This window comes from Synchiropus splendidus, chromosome 10, assembly GCF_027744825.2.
Source record: "Synchiropus splendidus isolate RoL2022-P1 chromosome 10, RoL_Sspl_1.0, whole genome shotgun sequence".
NCBI lineage: Eukaryota > Metazoa > Chordata > Actinopteri > Syngnathiformes > Callionymidae > Synchiropus > Synchiropus splendidus.
The window spans coordinates 18,132,846-18,152,986 of record NC_071343.1 but is presented as its reverse complement, the minus strand read 5'-3'; the positions used below and the strand labels follow the sequence as shown (position 1 = coordinate 18,152,986).

General features: G+C 41.7%; 1 protein-coding gene across 3 annotated transcripts in view; it reads right to left on the bottom strand.

Annotated features, from left to right (window-relative positions):
• Positions 1–20,141, bottom strand: part of LOC128766495 (obscurin-like protein 1) — a 40,247-nt gene that overhangs the window by 14,367 nt on the left and 5,739 nt on the right. For all 3 annotated transcript variants that reach the window (XM_053878213.1, XM_053878214.1, XM_053878212.1), the window contains exons 2-15: positions 18,844–19,940; positions 14,445–14,714; positions 14,119–14,379; positions 13,729–14,040; positions 13,377–13,643; positions 13,023–13,298; positions 12,149–12,424; positions 11,689–11,964; positions 11,153–11,416; positions 5,317–5,595; positions 4,940–5,215; positions 1,317–1,592; positions 969–1,241; positions 43–318 (exon numbers count right to left, since the gene is read on the bottom strand). In XM_053878213.1, coding sequence (XP_053734188.1) covers positions 43–318; positions 969–1,241; positions 1,317–1,592; positions 4,940–5,215; positions 5,317–5,595; positions 11,153–11,416; positions 11,689–11,964; positions 12,149–12,424; positions 13,023–13,298; positions 13,377–13,643; positions 13,729–14,040; positions 14,119–14,379; positions 14,445–14,714; positions 18,844–19,858 — 4,597 coding nt within the window. In that variant the 5' untranslated portion in view covers positions 19,859–19,940. The remainder of the gene's footprint in view (positions 1–42; positions 319–968; positions 1,242–1,316; positions 1,593–4,939; positions 5,216–5,316; positions 5,596–11,152; positions 11,417–11,688; positions 11,965–12,148; positions 12,425–13,022; positions 13,299–13,376; positions 13,644–13,728; positions 14,041–14,118; positions 14,380–14,444; positions 14,715–18,843; positions 19,941–20,141) is intronic.

Genomic DNA, 20,141 nt, shown 5'->3' with positions numbered 1-20,141 from the left:
GCCACAGCATTTGGACAACTTTCAGTCGCACCATGTCTTTACCTGCTATGTTGACGAAAAATGTCACTGAGTCGTCAGCGGTATCGCAGACGTACTCAGCTGAATCTTTGACTGTTGTTTCTGGTATTATAAGTCTTCTATAGACCCCATCCACTTCAAGAATGAGGTTGTCATTCTCCTCCACTTCCAGACCATCCCGATACCAGCGTACCACAGCGTTGGGACGAGATATCTCACAGCTAAGCACCATCCTCTCTGAGGTTTGTTGGCAGAGCTCCATTTGTGACTGACTGGGGGAGACGATCCTGACTGGAGGTTCTGGTAGTAGATAATGCATGGGGAATGTTAAAGGATATAGGCACCGAGAATAACTGGATGAATGATGAAAAGTTCCACTAAATCTGTGACCCAGGTCCTCAGTTGAAGGTCTGGAACAAGGCTAGGGATTGGCTAATGCAATGTTCTGGGTTGGTATTATGACTGATATCAAACAGCTTTAAAGATTCCAACATTTACATGGGCTTAAACAATAACAGTAAGATGTAGTTGTGTTATCTCTTGCTAGCCTGATTCTACTGAGTACATGCAAGAGAGCAGTTTATTATAACTGATATTTGAAGTTCTTGTTGTCTGTCCAGTGTCTTGACTCAGTCAGACAGTGCAGTGGATCGAAAAAAAAAAAAAATACAAGTATATTTTGTCATCACTCATGTAGATGGGTTTAAAATATTGAAAAACATGTTGTACTATGTGACTGGCTTCTTTAATTCAGTGAATAAAGAGCTTAGTCATAAGACACAAACCTCCATTAAAATTGGGCAGCATATACTGGACATCATTTCACTGGAAAAGCTCTTGTGTCAGTGTTTCCAGATCACAAAATAGCAGCCATTATATTTCCAATATAATTCAAAAACGCAATGTTCATGAATGGTTGTTCATGTATTTAAATAATATTCCCATGTTACCTGTAATGTTAAGGTGGAAGAAAATGGAGTCGTCAGCTGTGTCGCAGACGTATTCTCCAGAATCTTCGACGCCACTTGAAATGATCTTCAGCCGTCGGTAGGGGCCTTCTATTTTGAGCTTGATGTTCTCACTCTCCTGCAGCTTTTGACCGTCTTTGAACCAACTCACGACACCATTGGGCCGTGACAACTCACAACTCAGGATGATCTCTTCAGGCACGTGGCGATCAAGATGGACATCCTCCTTAGGGTAAATGATCATCACTGGAGGCTCTTCAAAGGGGAATAAAAGGAATGAATTATTGAGAATTATTCCACCAATACACTTGGTTCTAAATGTTTCCTCACCTCGTATGTAGACTTTGAACATCAGAGCATTATCGCCTGCGCGGCACGTGTACATGCCGGTGTCTGACAGCTGAGGCGAATGGATTGTCAGGCTTCTTTTCATATCCTCCGCTTTAATAGAAATATTGCTACTTTGGTGTATCTCCGCTCCGTCTTTGTACCACTGCACCACTCCATCAGCTCTGGACACTTCACACGACAGAGCCAGCTCAGTTTTCTCCACAACACACTTGAACAACTCCTCCTTTGGTAAATCTGCGAATGTGACTGGAGGGGCTGTAGAAAAATAGGACACCACAGAGGACTTTAGTTGTCTCTCTTAGTTAGATTTCATCATGGTGGTAGTTGCAGCTTTTAGTTGAGGCAGCAATGTGTTAATTCACATGTGAAACAGTGACAGGATTAATAGCAGCAAAGAATACATGTTATCATGAATGAATGGCAGGAACAAAGACAGCGAGGCGTTAATCGGTTGTCTCAGAAGACAAGCATTTTTATGAAAGTTTAGGTGAAGTTCATGGGGCTTGATGGAGACGGTGTTTAGCAAAGAAAAAGCTTTGCTCATCACCTTTCACCTCTGCAAAGGGTTTGCGGCAAACTGAGTCTTTGCCAGTTTTACAAGTGTACAACTGAGAGTTGGTGTGCACAGCTGAGCACATCGCCACTGTCCTCCTGGATTCATCTGAATCCATTTTGGCTCCTGATGAGAACGACAAGGTCTCTGCATCCTTTGGGCAGCAGTTGCTTGTGCAATCTGGGATCTCACGCAGCGGAGGGGTCTGACCTTGCACATTAACCGAAGCCCTCCTCACAACCTCTGGATCTGCTGAGGATCAAACCAGTGGTGTCGAAATTTCATATCAAAAACGATAAAGAATGTATGTAAATATTTTTTCATGTGCTGCTATGTCAAAATAAATCTGCATAAGTCAGGAAAAATGTATCACAAAATAATAATAAATCACAAAATAAAACTGTGTATGATTGGAGGAGAGAAACAATGCACATGTTTGGGTCACACTTTAGATTAGGGAACGTACAGTATATTACCATCATGAAAAAACACCCATAGTATCTTGTTATACCTTGACTAATTTTATCCAGTGTAAGTCACCAAAATTAATGATTATTGGCCATAAATTTAATTTGTCCCATTTTATAGTGATTAAACTTATCACAAACTAAATATAAAATTTATGTCTGAAAAAATGGCATCTAATCGAATCCTTTAGCCAGAACAGTAATGGAGGAATAAAAAGAACAAAGGTGAGAAAACAGAGGGGGAAAAAAAACAAATTGGTCAAAAAGGAAAAAGGAGTGACGCCCAAAATGTCGAGTTGTGCGTGTGTTTTGATGAAACAGCATTTGTAATAAAGAGCCATTTAGCAAGCATCAATTCTGCGACACATAAAATCAGATGATTTTACGATTGTTGCCTTAAAAAAGTGTAATAGCTGTAAGAAACCTTCCCCAAAAAACATTCACATACATTGTAGATTAGTTCAAGGTTCTGTTTTCCGAGCAGAAAACAGTTGGTGCAGGCAGAAAATTAAAGAAATTTTGCCGGTTAGAATATGAAGCTGTAATGAACTGAGCAACTCTGCACAGCCAAATCATATGAATGACAAGCTGAGGATCATTATGACTGATATTGAGAAGATATCTGTGCATATCTAAGTTGCTGCAGTGGTCAAGGACTATCCATTAGTGCTCATTATTAAAAGCATCGTAGCTGACATTAATTGATTAATCTCCCAAAAGAAGCAAAATAGTTATTGGTTTAAACGTAAGTCAAAATTTGTAAATCACCTGCAACATCCACCTTGAATTCTACATGGTCATCTGCAGCCTCGCAGCTGTACACCCCCGAGTGCCTCACTTCAGCTGACTTGATCAACAGCATTCTGAGATTTTCGTTTGTTTGGATTTCATATTCAGCCTTCGGCAGGAGTTCTCCTCCGTCTTTGTGCCAATAGACTTGGGCTGTCGGTTCTGAGACTTCGCACTGCAGCTCGACTGGGCAGCCGGCCTCAACACATCTGTTCCTTGCTATCTCAGGGAGAGCTGCAAACTTCACAGACGTAGCTGCAGTGGAGATGAAGTGCATGGCGTTTGCATGATGGTCATGTGGAGAAGCCATCCAAGTAAACAACAGCATTACTCCTCGATGAAAAATATAATTGCAAATTCAGAATAGTTTGCTATTTTCTGAAATTATAGGTTTCAGCCTTTTTTGGAAGAACGGTACAGTTTTTTTTTTGTTGGATCATGAGATTAAAATATAAATGTAGCTCAAAATGTATTTCAAAATTCTAAAAATAACGAATTCATTTAAAAAATACATTTCAAAAAGGGTCTCGTTCTATGTACATTAAGAAGGAAGAAGTCTATAGCTTTGATTGCAGCTTATCTAATATCACTAGATTTATTTCCAGCATTGCACTGAGCCAAGATCATCAATGATGAGAACGTCTGACCACTGTAGATCTCATGGGCTTAAGGTGTTGTTGTGAAAACTAAGCCTCATGCTGCACTCTTTAACAATTTCACTGTCAGAAGTTATCTTGGATCATGGAAGAAAGAAGTAGTGGTCATTTAGTGTGTTCAGGATGTCAAATAACCTCATTCTTTTGGACTCGAACTGAACCCAGTAATAGGCTTGTGTCTTTTTGCTTAGTGAATTTTAGGCGTAACCAGTGTATAATTAAAGTGTCTCTGACAAGGTTCTTGAACAATGCATAAGTATGCAGTCTGAAATGATCTTATATCGTCTATGAGGTTGGTTCTGTTGAACAGCCTGCCGGCTGATCTGTGTGGTGTCAGTGTAAACAGGCTCTTAGATTGGATGTAGCTCCAATGTCAGTGAAGAAAAGATACGTTGAGTGGTGGCAGGATGTTATAATTTGTGCCAGTGAAAGAGTAAGGCAGTGCGTCCCCAAAACATGATCAAGGGACTAGGAACAAGGACCATCTTTGGCACACTCATATCAGGCCTGGAAGTTGGTCACAAACAGGTTTGGAAATCGACTGTCATAGCCTCAAACAAAAACAAACAGCTAAAGAGATACCAATGTATCAAAGAGGAGGAGAGTAGCATCAGTGTCAAATAGATCAGATATAGAATCAGACAGAACTGGTGGTGTTCAGTCATCAGCTCAAAACAAGAAATAAATTATTGATCTTTTCTTGGTTTTTGTTTTCTCATCTTTCAACATCTGACCCTTCATCCTCTTGGAAGTGCGAGTCTTTACTTCCAGAAGGATGTGGTTCAAATGAATAGGGCTTTAATCCTTTGTTGGCATGAGCTGGTTCGTCCTCCTCAAAAGCTATTGATAAACTGCTCGAATCTTTGCTCGCAACTTCCATAGCTAAAGCACACTCTGAGTCAGTACCTCTGATAACTTCATAAGAAGCCACTGTGCTTGACACCGTTACAGAACCAACCAACCATCTCACTCATCTGTGTCACGATACGATTATTTTTGTTTACTCACTTTATCTTCTCTCGAATTATATCTTGTGAGAATTTGTCATCCCAAATTTAGATTTGATTGAAGTTAGCCCTGCTCTTTCCCTTCATGCTTAGTATTTACAAAGTCGCTCAGCAGTATGAAGAAGTTCACCTTGAATGTCGACGTGGAACGTCACGACGTCGTCAGCAAGGTTACAGCTGTACAGGCCAGAGTCAGACACCTTTGCAGAATGAATCATTAGTTTTCTGAGATTGCCATCTCTCTTCATGTCCAAGCCAGTTTTGCAAAAAAGTTCCACTCTGTCTTTAAACCAGGAAACTTGAGCGACAGGATCGGTGACCTCGCACTGGAGCATGATCGGAGAACCGACTGAAATCATCTTGTACTTTTCTGATAGAGGGACAGGTTTGATCTGCGGCTCACGCGCTGGAGGGAAGAAAACATTTCCAGGCAATGACATACAACAGGGACAAAAACTCAACAACCAACAACAAAGACATTCATGCATAAAAAGACAGAAAAGTCACCTTTTACATCCACTGTAAATGTGATGGAGTCGTCTGCTGTGGAGCATCTGTACAAACCGCTGTGGATGCTTTGAGCAGCAGGGATGACAAGAGTTCTTCTAAGGCCGTCTGACTGGATTTCCACATCAGTTCGGTGGAGAAGTTTTTCCCCGTCTTTGTACCAACAGACTTGAGCCAAGGGGTCTCGTGCGAGCTCACAGCTGAGGACCACGTCACTGCCTTCTTGAACGGCCTTGTTTCTGTCTGTCTCTGGAAGCTCTGAGAACCTCGCAGGAGGAGCTACATGTTTCAGATACCGCAAAAAGACTGTCTTAGTACACTTGAAAGGGAAACATAATCAATCCTTAAAACTGATAAGCAGCTTCCCTAACTGGACTCAACAGAGAGAGACAACATAAAGGACACACAGGAGAAGAACAAGATGTGAGTGTAACATGTACAGTTGGACAAACTAGAAGCACAAACAGGAGACACGACTGAATTCGAAGCTGAAGAAGCTCTTTAGATTAGTACAGAAGATTATTTAAAAAAAGAGCAAAAATAAGCTTTCATTCATTACACTTTAATTAATTAAAAAAAAAAAGAATTTAAAATTACATAAGTGGAGAGCTAAAACTAAGGCTGGAAGATTAGTTCAGTTGTGGCGGCAGCAGCCATTTAAAACTTCAAGATGAGGACTGAGAAGGTCTTCATCTAAGAGATAACATGAAACTACCCACAAGACTGGAGTTATCTGTTTGTCCAGATCAAAGGTGGGCATCATTGTATCAAGAGAGACAGCAGAGAGAAGAGGTTGGGTCCAACATACTTTCCAAAGATTCAAGAAAGATGTTGTAAATGAAAAGATCATTTGAATATCCCTGTAAAGCAAAACAAAATCTGCATATTGCATAATCATCTATTCTCAGAAAAACACAAAACCAAAACTGCTACTGTGTGTGTACCCACATTGCAGACAACACTGTTCTGGATACTAAAGAAAGATCATACGGTAACCTGTAACACTCATTTCGATAAAAGGTATGGTGCAGGGCAATGATCAAATGACTTCCCTAGGTCATCTCCACCCAAAAATAAAAGCAGCACAACAATACAAACTTGATTAAAAAAAAACCATGTCAGGTTTCAGTGATGACGTTTCTGGAAAAAAAGACAAAACTTTGCTTCTCAGGGACAATCAAATGTTGCATTGTCAGTGTAAAAAAATCATATATTTTATAAAATAAAATATGATGTTCACACAGTGTCTCCACTGCACCAACCCAGTTCTATGGTTGATTATTATATAATCTTTAAGGTAAATATATGACATGAGAAGGTATACACTATATCAATCATATTGTAACTAAAAAAGAAAAGGTCCATGACAATGAACTATGAACAAATTTAACATTACATTTATCGTCTAAACATTGTTCCTCTTCTATAGCTAAACTTCAGAAGGGCATAAAAATGATCCATTACAAATATAAAATACATTATAATGTTATCTTAATAAAGCAACAGGACTGCCACCTCACATGAAGAACTGCAACCAGAACTGTGGCATCACATGTATCAAAGCTACTTTGGGGATAGCATTTCTCCAATATGTTCCTCGGAATTATTGTCAATTCCGAAAGGGGACTTCCTTTAGAAGCCTTCTGACCACCACCTCTATTTCAAATCGCATGACTCCTTTATATGGGGACTACACTACCTACGCAAGTTCATATTTGCCAAACACATGTAGACACTGAACCAAGACATACAATATATATATATATATATATAAGGCAACTGTAATTCTCTCTGCTGTCATAAAACAATGAACATAGCTACTCTGACTTTGGGCAACAAAACCAAATATGTATCTTTGATTGAACACCGATCTTTATCTATCTCTTAATTAAAATTGTAGGTATTATGTATTTGTCTTATTCCACAGTTAGTCAGCAGTACAAGGCAGATTGAGCACTGCAAGCATGCTGAGCATCACCTTTGACTTCCACAGCACAATGGATGTCAGTATCCTTTGACCTTGAGTGGTGATCAGTGCGAACACCCTCTACTGCTGGGACAGCTAGGCCCCCGGAATTCCCCTCTGACTGGACATATACTCCGTTTGAAGGTACGGGTATCACTCCATCAGTGAGCAACCCCACTGGTCCACTTGGTCCTGACAGCTCACGTTTTAGAGCAACGGGACAGTCTGTCATGACAGTCCTATTCTGGATGGCCTCAGATTTTGTGCAAGGTTTTTGAGGCGGCGCTACAGGATAAAATGTACACAAATTATTAAATGTACATTTATCAAGTATCATAAAAATAAGCATGTATATTTTCCCAAGAAATTGTTGGGTCAAACATTAATTCCGAGCATGAAGCACCATCTCATGATTAGTTAGCAGTAAAAATAAATGAATTTTGTATCATTTAATAAGAGAAAGGGTCAAGAGGCAGCAGAATGACTATTGAGCTTGCAGCTCATTTTCAATGGTTACGTCGACAGATGCGTGGCCTCTAACCTTATTAAAATTATAGTTTAGATGACTATTAAAATAGATACCAAAATGGATATTATAATACAGAATAATGCCAGTACATTGGTCCCTATTGACTGACTAATTAATTTAGTAGCTTTTAGCAGCCATTAAATACTCCAGTTTGTCGTGGCAAATAATTTGCAGCCTTGTCTCATCGATGACAAACTGTCTCAAACATTTAGCCCTGGCATGACAGCGCATTGGTTTGCATGGGCAAGAGTGAAAGTGTTTATCCAAATAGCCTAATGTGTAAAAACACATTTAGCATTATTAGTCAACAGACATAATGCTCCAGCATGGATATAAAAATCATACAAAATCCATAAAATAATAAATAAGATAATAATAAAATCTTAAATTTCAGCAAAGCAAAAGCATTTTCAAACCACAGAGGATATGAGATGAGATGATCTGGTGTCACCTTTAAAGTCCACGTGAAATTGCAGCGCATCATTTGATGTTTCACAGCTGTAAATCCCTGTGTGACACGGTGCACCTGACGGTACAACCAGTGCTCTAACAGAACCCTCTGCTGGCGTATCTCGCCCATCGGCTTCATGTAGCAGTACGCCATCTTTGTACTGTGTAACTTGAGCATTTGGGGGTGACATTTGCCGTACAAGGGGTTCACCCACTCCAAAAGCCTTGCTCCTCTCCGCTTCACAGACTGTTGCAATTCTCACAAGTGGAACCGGGAATGCTTTGAGGCAACATCAAAAGAAAATGTAATCACTATCACCAACAGTGTATATATAACATAGATCAATTAAATGTAAATACAACTGTTTTAGGCAACAAACTAAAACGATAGTGGCTAACATTAGGATTGTATGTAACGTTTTACGACTTTGTCTTGGCATAAATATAGAAAAAATAGGTCTTGATTTCTGATAAAGCTAGCCATTAAAATCACCTTCAACAGCCACCTTATTAGTCGTGACATAGTCACCCCAGCGACTGTCACACGTCCTTGATAGATAGATCTCCTCCGACTGAACGCTCTGCTTGGCCTGAGCGTCTGAAAACTCAGAAGAAGATGTTTCCTCAAAGATAAAGGTACTGTGTTTTTCCATTTTTTTCTTGGAAGAAGGTTCTTGCCCCGTTGGTTCTTGCTTGGTCTGATTAAACCGATCCAGTTGGGAAGGTCTGGTGTCCTCAGGCAGAGCAACACTGACTGATTTGGCAACTGCAGAAAGTTGTTGTAAATCCACTGATAGGGCAGTCTTTCCAGGCATGTTTGACTCCACTGTTTGATGAGATGTAGTAGGGATATTGGTGAGAGTCTCCAACTCTTTACTTGTTACCCATCCATGGTGGACGCTTTCAGCATTGTAGGAATCGCTGACCTCCAATGGACGGATTTGAGCTTCAACATCATGAGATAGATTGTCAGACTGAACTTCTGGCAGCAGTGCACAGCTGTGTACATCATCCGCTTGTGAATTCTGGAGAGACCTTTGGAGGAAACCGTGTTCTTTCCCATCACACAGCTCATCTGATTTGGAAGTTGATACCTGTAAGTGGTTGGAAGATTGTTCCAAAAGGATCATAGATATCTTCTGGGGTGAAACTTGCTCTGACAGCACAGTCATCTGCTGTGATTTGGAACAGCCTTTTGGTCGCAAAGTTACAGCATCAAGATTATATTCCACTGATGTATCAGTGTCAGAGTCTTGGGAGTGACAGACGTCATCAGGCAGGACAAGTGTTTGCGAGGCAGCAACACTCTCTTCATTAGGGGCTTCTCCGTGCTGTGTATAGTAAATGAATTCCTCACCTGGAGATTCTGGGCCATTTTTAATGAGACAGTTTGTGCCATGTTCCATTCCTGCGGGCTTCGCAGAGGCAGTAATAGTTTTGTCTTCAATTTCATTTTCAAAGTCGGAGACCCTCTCCGTCTCTTCCTTTGGTGTCCAGTCAGTCACGTACCCAGTGGATGACTGAGAAGCTTTTAAATGCCTGGAATGTTCTTCATATGTCTGGGTATGTTCTGTCCTGGTGTCAAAGATGCCTGACTCGTACTTCGAGGAAAGTCTCCCAGCTTCATTAGGAATTGCCACTTCAGCCAACATGTCCCTCTCTTGGTCAATCGGGTGCGTCAGTGGAAAAGCTATAGGCATTGTGACGTACACAAAGAAAGGTTTTCAGTGGATGATCTTCTCATGACAACATTTCACATCAGTGAGGGTTAGCATGGAGTTATGGGATAATCCATTGCAAAGACAAGTAAGAAAGGCGACCAACAGAGGTCTGTGATTGAGCTCTCCTTCTTTCACTTCAACTAAAGCACCTGAAACCACAAGATATTTAATCTGTTCATTTATGCCTTATTTGTGTCATCTGAACAAATGAACTGGTTTGTTCATCTGGTAAGAGTGTGTTGTCATTGCAACGGGATAACATTTTCAAGGAGCAAGGGGAATGAGAGGATCAAGTGGAGATGAGCAGGAAAGACGGACTCAGAGAGCCACAGTAAAATTCTATGAGCCAAGATGGCCAATAAGAGTTTATATGAAGAGACAAAGACAGTTAGTAAGTGGAGGAGCATCCTGGCAAAACCCAAAAAAAGCAAAATAAATGACAGGGGACCAACAACGACAACAAGCGAATTTGGCAAAAAAAATGGATTGAAGCTTTTGGATGATTAATTTTGAGAATATACTACTACTGTTAGCTGCATGGTGTTGCAGTTAATATGGATGACTGATGATGAAATATATCAAATCACCTTTAACATCCACAGTGCACTGGGCAGATGCCTCAGCTACTTCACCCATCTCTTCATGAGTGTGACACAGCTCTGCTGTTTGGACAAATCCAAGAGAAAACAATGAGCTGACGGGTAGCTTTGTTCAATTCAATGGTGCAAATGTAGTGTGCAACACCACCTCTCATATCCACATTTGACTGAGCACTGCAAGGCGTTTCAGAGCCAAAACTTCCATCAGCAGACAGGTCATACACCTGGGGGGACAATGCTTGGCCACTGCATACGGATTCAAAGGCAGCCTCGTGTTTTGGGTAGATCAGTGTCCCATCTTTATACCAGCAGGCTTTGGCTATGGGGTCGGATATTTCAAATTGCCGAACAATTGCACAGTGTGGTACCGGAGCGTTGATGTCCTCAACATCTGAGCCAAGTAAAGAATGGACAGGTGGCATTATCGATAATAAAGGGGAACACTTATGTGTGTCAAGGTTTCAAGAGCGAAGGCTTCAATTAAAAATGAATAAACTCTGAAGCATAATGCACTTAAGCAGAACACACACAGACAGACATACCGTTTCGTTGAGAAAGAGAAAAAAGTCACCTTCATTTTTTACTGTTAGTTGGGTAACATCATCGGCTGTCGCACAATAATATTCTTTGGCAGTCGAAGGATGGGTTGGTTCAACAACCAGTGTCTTCTTGTTGGCTTCATGTTCCAAGTCAAAGTCTCTCACAGGAGAGTCCCCTTCCCATGAGACGTTGATTGGACTGTCTGAGACTCGAGGTGATGGCTCAGAAGAGGTTGTAGATTCAAGCGACGGGGTCTCTGTGACCTTCAGTGACGGTGATAGTGGCAATGGTGGCGCTAAAGATGATGACTCAGATCAAAACCGTGGACTCTACCGTGTTTGTTCATTTGCTTATTTGTTAAACATACAAGGCCAATTCAAAGAAGAAACACTCACATGTTCAAGAATATACACATCCACTTTGTCAGTAGAGATTAGTTCAGACAAACGATTACAACGTCAAAGAAAACACAACCTGAACAAGACAAATATTGCTTTTGTTAGTCCATCCTGACCTCTGCAAAGCTTGCTCAGTTGCTCGAAAAAGCATAAGATTGAATAAAATCACCTTTTATATCCACTGTGAAGCGGACAGAGTCATCAGGGGTTTCACAGTGGTATATCCCTGAATGCAAGAGCTCAGCAGATGGGATAACAAGCCTCCTCAATGTGCTTTTACGCTGTATTTCCCACTCTTTGGATGGAAATATCTGTTCACCATCTTTATGCCAGAACACTGGCACAGTAGTGTCCACAGCCTCATATTCCATCACCAATGGTTTGCCAACGTCAAGCGACTTGATTCTCTCAATCTCAGCCATAGTAGGGTGGATCACAGGTAAAGCTATCATAGAGAATTTAGAACAGCTAAATAAAATGGACACCATAAACGCTGGCTTTGCAAAGATATTCACCCAAGAGGTTTGTCAGAGAACTACGCACATAATGATTTCTATAAGCAGGGTTTGTTAGTGGCCATTAGAAAGAAGGGATGAAAAGACTAAGAAGAAAGCAAAATGTGAAGTCACCTTTGATTTCCACTTGAAAGTCCACGGTATCATCTTTGGTGCTGCATCTGTACAAACCAGAATGGACCAGCTGTGCACGCTCAATGACTAATATTCTTTTTCTTCCCTCCGAAGAAATCTCAAATCCTGGCTGTGTAGCTAGCAGTATTTCATCCTTGTACCAGCATACTGGGCCAGCTGGGTCCGACACTTCACACTGTAGTACCACAGGGCGGCCCTCCTCGATCGACTTGATCCTCATATTTTCAGGAATATCAAAAATCTTCACAGGAGGAGCTATGGACATAGTTATAACCGGCATCAAGCTCAGAGCAATATCCAGGCCACCTTTTTTTGCGCGATTTACAGGCCTTAAGCAATTATTCAAAGATGAAAATGCGGTGCTTCGCTCTTACCCAAACAAAGCTTCAGTTAGTCATTTTGCAGAAGCTGCTTGTTAATCACTAAAACTGCAAAATGTAGTGAGTAGTCACCTTTGATGTCCACAGTGAAGGTGATGGTGTCACCCTTTGTCTTGCAACAGTACAGCCCAGAATGATAAAAATTGGCTGAATGCACCACCAATTTCCTGAGCAAACCGTCAGACCTAATTTCTAATCCATTGTGAGGATGAAGCTTTGCCCCATCTTTGAACCAATGTACCTGGGCAGAGGGATCTGACAGCACACATTGCAAAACAATGGGGCAGCCTACTTGGATGGTCTTGTTCCTCTCACCATCAGGAATTTCTGAAAACCTCACAGTTGGGGCTAAAGATATCAAGATACTTTCATGAATCGCATTATCTTAGGGCAGAACTCAAGATGGGTAAATGTCAATACAAAAGACGGTTAGTAAAAATAAAAAAATAAAAAAACAACAACAAAAGACTTACCCTCTACTTCCACGTTGAACCTTATGACATCATCAATGGCATCACAGCAATACACGCCTGAGTGTGACAGCTCTGCTGATTGGATGACAATTCTTCTCATGGTGCCCTCTGATTGGATATGAAGCCCTTCCTTTGTGCTTAATTCAACTCCGTTTTTGTACCAGTGCACTGGAGCCACAGGGTCTGACAGCTCACAGTAGAGCACAATGGGGTTCCCAATTTCAACAAATTTGTTTCGGTCCATTTCTGACAGAGGTGAAAACTTCACAAGAGGAGCTGCATGCAAAACCGGAAAAACACTGAGTATGCACATTTACTGCAGGATATTTCTAGGTAGTACGTGATGCGACCTACCTTGGATGTAAAGTGCTGCAGAGTCACGTATCCCGTAGGCGATAAATGTTATTTCAGCTCCATTGTCTGAGTCTCGCACTCCTTGAATACGTAGAGATTGATGTGTCCGTGACCTCCTCATGGAATAGCGCTCGTCCTCTTGAAGTTGAGTGCCATTTAAGAACCAGGAGCCAATGACAGAGGCAGACAGCTCAATTGAGAAGACAGCATCTTGTCCTTCTGGCACCAAAGCATCCTGCAGAGGAGCTTGTATTCTTGCAACTGGAACTAGAGCAGAAAGATATTTAAACACAATTTATTATCAGGCTAAATGAAGGACCCCCAAATGATTGGAAGACAACCCCAAACCTACCCAAGTGAACTGCTCTGGGGAACTCGACATTGTTGCTCTTTCCGTATTTGTTCACACTGCAAATTCGGAATCTATAATCCGCTTCGCAAGGAACGCTGTCTCCAAGGATTTCCACAGAGGTAGCGGTGTCAGTGGTGAGACATTGGAGCCACTCCTGTGAGCCAGTACCCACTTCCTGACGCTCAAGCACATAGCCTGAAGGCGGGTTCTTTCTCGAGTCCTGAGCAGGTACCCACGATAAAAGTGCTGCATTTGCACGCTCTGTGTTAATCTGAACACCCACTGGACAACTGGGTGGGCAATGCTTGGCAGCTGAAAAAAACAATCCGAAACGAGTTAAAATGTCCAAATCAAAGTGCAGAAAACATCATTCAAATTAAGAGGATTTACCCTTAACCCGGAGTTGAGAAGATGTTTTCGATCTGCCAACAAGAAAAGTCACAAGACCTGAGTCTTGTGGCATTGTGTTGACAAAGACCAGGATGTGAGTGCGACCGAATGACTTCAGGATGGTTTGATGTGTTTCACGCAGTTCTGCCCCGTCTTTGTACCAATGGATGTCCATTTCTTCTTTCTCCACCTCAACGCAAAAGGCAGCGTTCTCACCTTCTAATACGTCAACCTTTCTGGGCAACTTCCTTGTGATGGTACCTTGATGGTAAAGTGAGAATAAGAAAATGAACATTGGGTCACCAGACATGCAATAGAGAGATTACCTTTCACAGCAACCTCTGCGATGCTTCTCCCACCATCTGGCATTTCACAAAGGTAAATCCCATCATCATCGACGCCGATGTCACGAATGGTTAATCGCCGTTTTGTTCCCCACTCCTCCATTCCATATTTGGCTCCTGGTTGCAGTCGTCTATCCTCTAGATACCATGTGATGGGAACCGAGTCCTCTGGAACTTCACACTCCAGCACTGCCAAATCTCGCTCCCATACTTCCAGATCAATGAGCGGCTGCTTGAACCGCACAGGTGGTTCTGCCAGGAAGGGCAAAAGAGAAACATTAAAATGACTTCTGAGTATTTTTATACTCATATCACATTCAGCGCGGTGGAATCACTATCAGCATATTTTACTGTATAACCAAAGTATGTACCTGTAGATTTACAATTATTTAAAATGACCATTTGACCCAACATGAAGTCAACGTATCCTTTACATACAACTTTTATCTTCTGAAAATCAAATGTAAAAAGAACATGTTCTGAAATACTGGAACACAATACTCAAAGGAGAAATGTACATGCACACACACACAGGCATTTGTACTGCTATCCCTGTGGGGACATTGGGAGGTTTCTCATTGCCATAATGCTTTCCTCAGCCTCTCACCCGAAAACTAACCATCCAAAACAAATGGCGAAACCTAACCAGGGCTCTGGATCAAACTGAAATTAAATTATTTGAAGTCTTCATCTTCAAACTGGGGCTTAGTCTTGTGGGGTCCAGCAAAAAGGGTGTCACAAATGCTTATGAACTCCACAAGGGGGTCCAAAATTGGACTTCACTAGGAGAGATACGCTGTTACACACATGCAAACAAAAAAGCTTTCTCTTTGCACTTCAGTGGAATTATAAACAAAATTATCTAACACTATTAAAGTCATGAAAAATAAAGTATATGGAAAACTGATTTATATTTCATAACAAGTCCATTTCAAGTGAAAACCATTTCAAGTGGGTGATGGAAGTGAGAGGCCGGAATCATCTGATTCTCTGGTGGAGAGCAGTCATCCAATAAGCTGCTCTCACCCACACCACCACACAGCAGAGAAGCAACAGTGCCAGTTCTCATTCAGACTGTTTCAGTTCTGATGAAATGAGAGACATAAAGAAACCTTTCCTAATGTGCAACGTTATTAAAGTGTTTGCTTCTTATATTTGGTCTGCTGTGTTCACCACATAACCGAGTATTCAGTGATTTGATCTTACATTTGGTTTGACCAACAACACTGTGTTGTTGTCCCTGTTCAATATTTTACCGTCTTTCATGGAATGTCACTCACCAAATACAACAAGTGGAGGACATCTACGAAAGTCTGTTACAGCACAAATCACTCATCAAAATCTAAATTTTTGATACTTTTATGCCTTATCAACCGACAAAACTTTTAGCTAACAAAATTATTTTAAGGAGTAAGATGTAAACCTTGTTTTGTTCAGAATTTTCCTGCTAACTTGTCTAAGGCACCTGCAAATTCATCGTATTGGCAGTGCCTTTGTGTATCATATTAACCAAATACGCTAATCATCATCGCAACAGATCCTGGTCTGACAGCCTCTGCCACCAGACAAACATAAAATGTGTATCATCTTAAGTAACACTCATGTTTTTATCATTTTAAAACAAGTTAATACAGGTAATATAGAAACAAACCGTGTTTAATAATGACTTCCTATATGTCTGTTGTACAGTGTGCTCCATTGCTTTGGACTCCTCACAGCCTTGTGAGAAATATGACCCTCATTCCAGAGGGCACCGGTCACATGGTCACTGCCACAGCCTGCCCCAAACACAGGCTATCGCTATCAGAGTCTGCAGATACTGCTGTTGAAATCAATTTCATGCACATATCTCTCCGGTCGTATTTCAGATCATTGTTACGTTTCATAAATCATCCAACCGACCAGAGATTGAGTTGCTTTGAATGCTGCTGATGGTGTCAGGTTTTTTTGACAGCTTATTTTATCCACAAGTAAGTAGTCTGTTGGCAGGTCCTTGTTAACTTGAGCAGTACTATCTCATTCCTGTTAATATGAACAGCTGTACTCCTTTCGTTAACAAAACACACTTCGCTGACATGTATTCCTTGTTAAAAAGCCAGACTGAAAGTAAGCATTTTTTCTCACGGACAAATTAAAAATGACACGTTGGCGAGTGAGATTCATCTGGATTGTGTGTTTGGCCAGTAGAAGAAATAAAGAATTGTGGGATTAGACCATTCTAGAAGGGGTCAACACCTCGGAATAGGCTTATAGTTACATGCAGCTTTACTTAACACATTCAAGAACATTTGTAATTTAATCTCAGGGACCATTTTCCATAGAGGTCAGCGATGCACTGTTTAAGAGTTTAATTGAAATGTTGGAAGGAGCAAACCATTAACATTAATGAAAGAAAGAAAAAAAAGGAAAGTCAATTATTAAATTAAATAATATTTTCAAAAAAGCCATCTTATTTGACTAGATGTGACTAAAATGTGACCTGTTACTTATATGCGGCATATACAATGCATGTGCCATACACACAAAGCATGTGCCATACAACCAAATATTTGTAAACCGATTATATCAGACATTCTGTCACAGAGGTTTTAAGCCTGCTGCACAACTGGATGTTACCGACAGATGTTTCAGTAGTGTGAGTAATGATTATAGTGGCAGTCAGGATTGCCTTTTCGCCCTGCTAATTGATGAGACAAAGTTGTCACAAAAAATCTCTACCAGATTTAAAAAGTAGATGTGAATGTCATTGGAGAATGACTGTTGAGAGTTTTTGAATTATATTTCCTGACAGTATATCGTTCATTGTATACATATTTTTGTGAGTCTGCTCATAGGGTCATGACGTGTGAGTGGTTGCTACTCAATCCTACGCATCTGTCTTTTGTTGCTTCCTGTAACAGGTAAAACTGAGGAGAATAGAACAATATATAAATTAGTAAAACCACACAGCTCAAAAAAATAAAGGGAACACTAAAGTAAGGGAACACTGAAGTAGATCTGAATTCATGAAATATGTTTTTTAAATACTTTGATCTTTACATAGTTGAATGTGCTGACAACAAAATCACATAAAAATATCAATGAAAATCAAATGTATCAACCCATGCAGGTCTGGATTTGGAGTTATACTCAAAATTAAAGTGGACAAACACACTACCGGCAGATCCAACTTTGATTTAATGTCCTTTGAACTAGTAAAAATGAGGCCCAGCAGAGTGTGTGGCCTCCGCGTGCCTGTATGACCTCCCTACAATGCCTAGGCACGCTCCGGATGAAGTGACGGATGTTCTGCTGACGGATCTCAAAAAAGCATTCACCAACTCCTGGACTGTCTGTGGTACAACTTGGCGTTGGTGGATGGATGGAGCGAAACATGATGTTCCAGATGTGCTCAGTTGGATTCAGGCCTGGGGAACAGGCAGGCCAGTCCATAACATCAATGCCTTCGTGTTGCAGGAACTGCTGACATACTCCAGCCACATATCCAGCATTGTCTTGCATTAGGAGGAACCCAGGGCCAAACGCACCAGCATATGGTCTCACAAGGGGTCTGTGGATGTCATCCCGGGCTACCTCAGCACATGGAGGGCTGTGCGGCCCTCCAAAGAAATGCCACCTCACACCATTACTGACCCACTGCCAAACCGGTCATGCGGAACGTTCTCCACGGCTCACTGTGCTCAGTATGAACCTGTTTTCATCTGTGAAGAGCACAGGGCCTATCTTGGTGTTCTTTGGCAAATGCCAAACATCCTGTACGGTGTTGGGCTGTAAGCACCACCCCCAACTCTGGACGTCTGCCCTTCATACCACCCTCATGGAGTCTGTTTCTGACTGTTTGAGTAGACACATACACATTTGTGGCCTGCTGGAGATCACTTGGCAGGGCTCTGGCAGTGCTCCTCCTATTCCTTCATACACAAAGAAGGAGGTAGCGGGCCTGCTGCTGGGTTGTTGCCCTCCCACAGCCTCCTCCACGTTGTACTGGCCTGTCTCCTGGTAGTGCCTCCATGCTCTGGACACTATGCTGACAGACACAGCAAATCTTCTTGCCACAGCTCGCATTGATGTGCCATTCTGGGTGAGCTGCACTATCTGAGCCACTTGTGTGTGTTGTAGACTCCGTCTCATGCTACCACTAGAGTGAAAGTACCGCCAGCATTCAAAAGTGACCAAAACATTGCTTATAATTCCCACCTTTCCATTTGCACAACAGCATGTGACATTGATTGTCAATAACTGTTGTTGCTAAGTGGACAGTTCAATTTCACAAAAGTGTGGTTGACTTGGAGTTACACTGTGTTGTTTAAGTGTTCCCTTTATTTTTTGAGCAGTGTACATCATGCGTGCATTTGGAGAATATTGAAACGTCTCTACTTACCCTTTACAGAAAGATGCACTGCACTCAGAGTTTGTCCTGCAGTATTTGATGCAGCACAAACATAAACTCCATTGTCCTTCTGTTTGCAGTATAAAACTTTCAGCGTGAAGTATCCTTCTCGATCCTCATATAGCAGGTAACGCCTACCAGAAAGTATCAGTCGGCCATCTTTCCTCCAAATTATTTCCGGTTTTGGTTTTCCAGTTACAAAGCAACGGAATTTTGCATGCTTGCCTTCAGTCACTGCAAACATTTTTACTCTTGTGGACTTGGTCACTGTGTCATCTTTGAGGCGGTTCGACAGTTGCCTTGCAGTCCTCTGCTTGCCCTGGTGAGATTTCCAGTGACCATTTGTGTAGCCATTGCGAGTCCCATCGTCCTCGTGTCCTGGGCCTGCATCAACAAGTAGCACAGCACCTGCCAGTGCCTCCCCATACTCGTTCCTGGCTTTGCAGGTATACACACCACCATCAGGTGCACGGGTCTTGAAGATCTTTAGATGGAACCACCCTCCATCCTGGTAGCTCACACTAAAATGTGTGCTTTCAAAAATCTCATTGAGTTTCCTGCCATCTTTTTCCCAGACGACTTCTGGTCGGGGGTTTCCCCAGAGCTTGCATGAGAAGACTGCGTCCTCTCCACGGCCGGCACGAGTAGATAAGGGCTTGATGAGAAATCTTGGCTTGTTTTCTTCTCGCAACTCCATCTCTTGTGCTTCACCTTCCACTTTCAAAGTGGCAGCAGCGTAGGTTTCCCCTATGCAGTTTTTGGCCTTACATATATACTGACCACTGTCTTCTATTGTCACTGAGGAAATGATCAAGTTGTAAACGTTCCCATCTTCAAAAACGCGGTATCGTCCTTGTGGGTCAAGTTTTTCATTGTTCCTCTCCCAAATAACGGCAGGTCTTGGATCACCACCGATCTGACATTTTAAAACGGCGTCTGTGCCACTCTGAACCACGACAGGCCTTGGGTAGGCAAAAAAACGGGGTGCCCCACCAAACACATCCATGTCGGCGCCCTTTTCAAGGGTAGGTCAAATCAAGTGAATTTTATTCCTGGGCCGCAATGGTCCCACTCGGCACTGCAAATATCTGGAAGACAAAAAGCACATGACGGAAATCATTCATGTCACGTTTAAATGTGAATTTCTACAACTGTACTTCAGAAGCAATGAATGGAAGTGACCGCTGGCCCTTTGCCCATTTCAGTTACAGTGTTTGAGCACAAACGGATGGCATGAATATTAGAGTTAATTGAATTAGATCTGTCCGCATGAGTCAAAAGACCCAGCC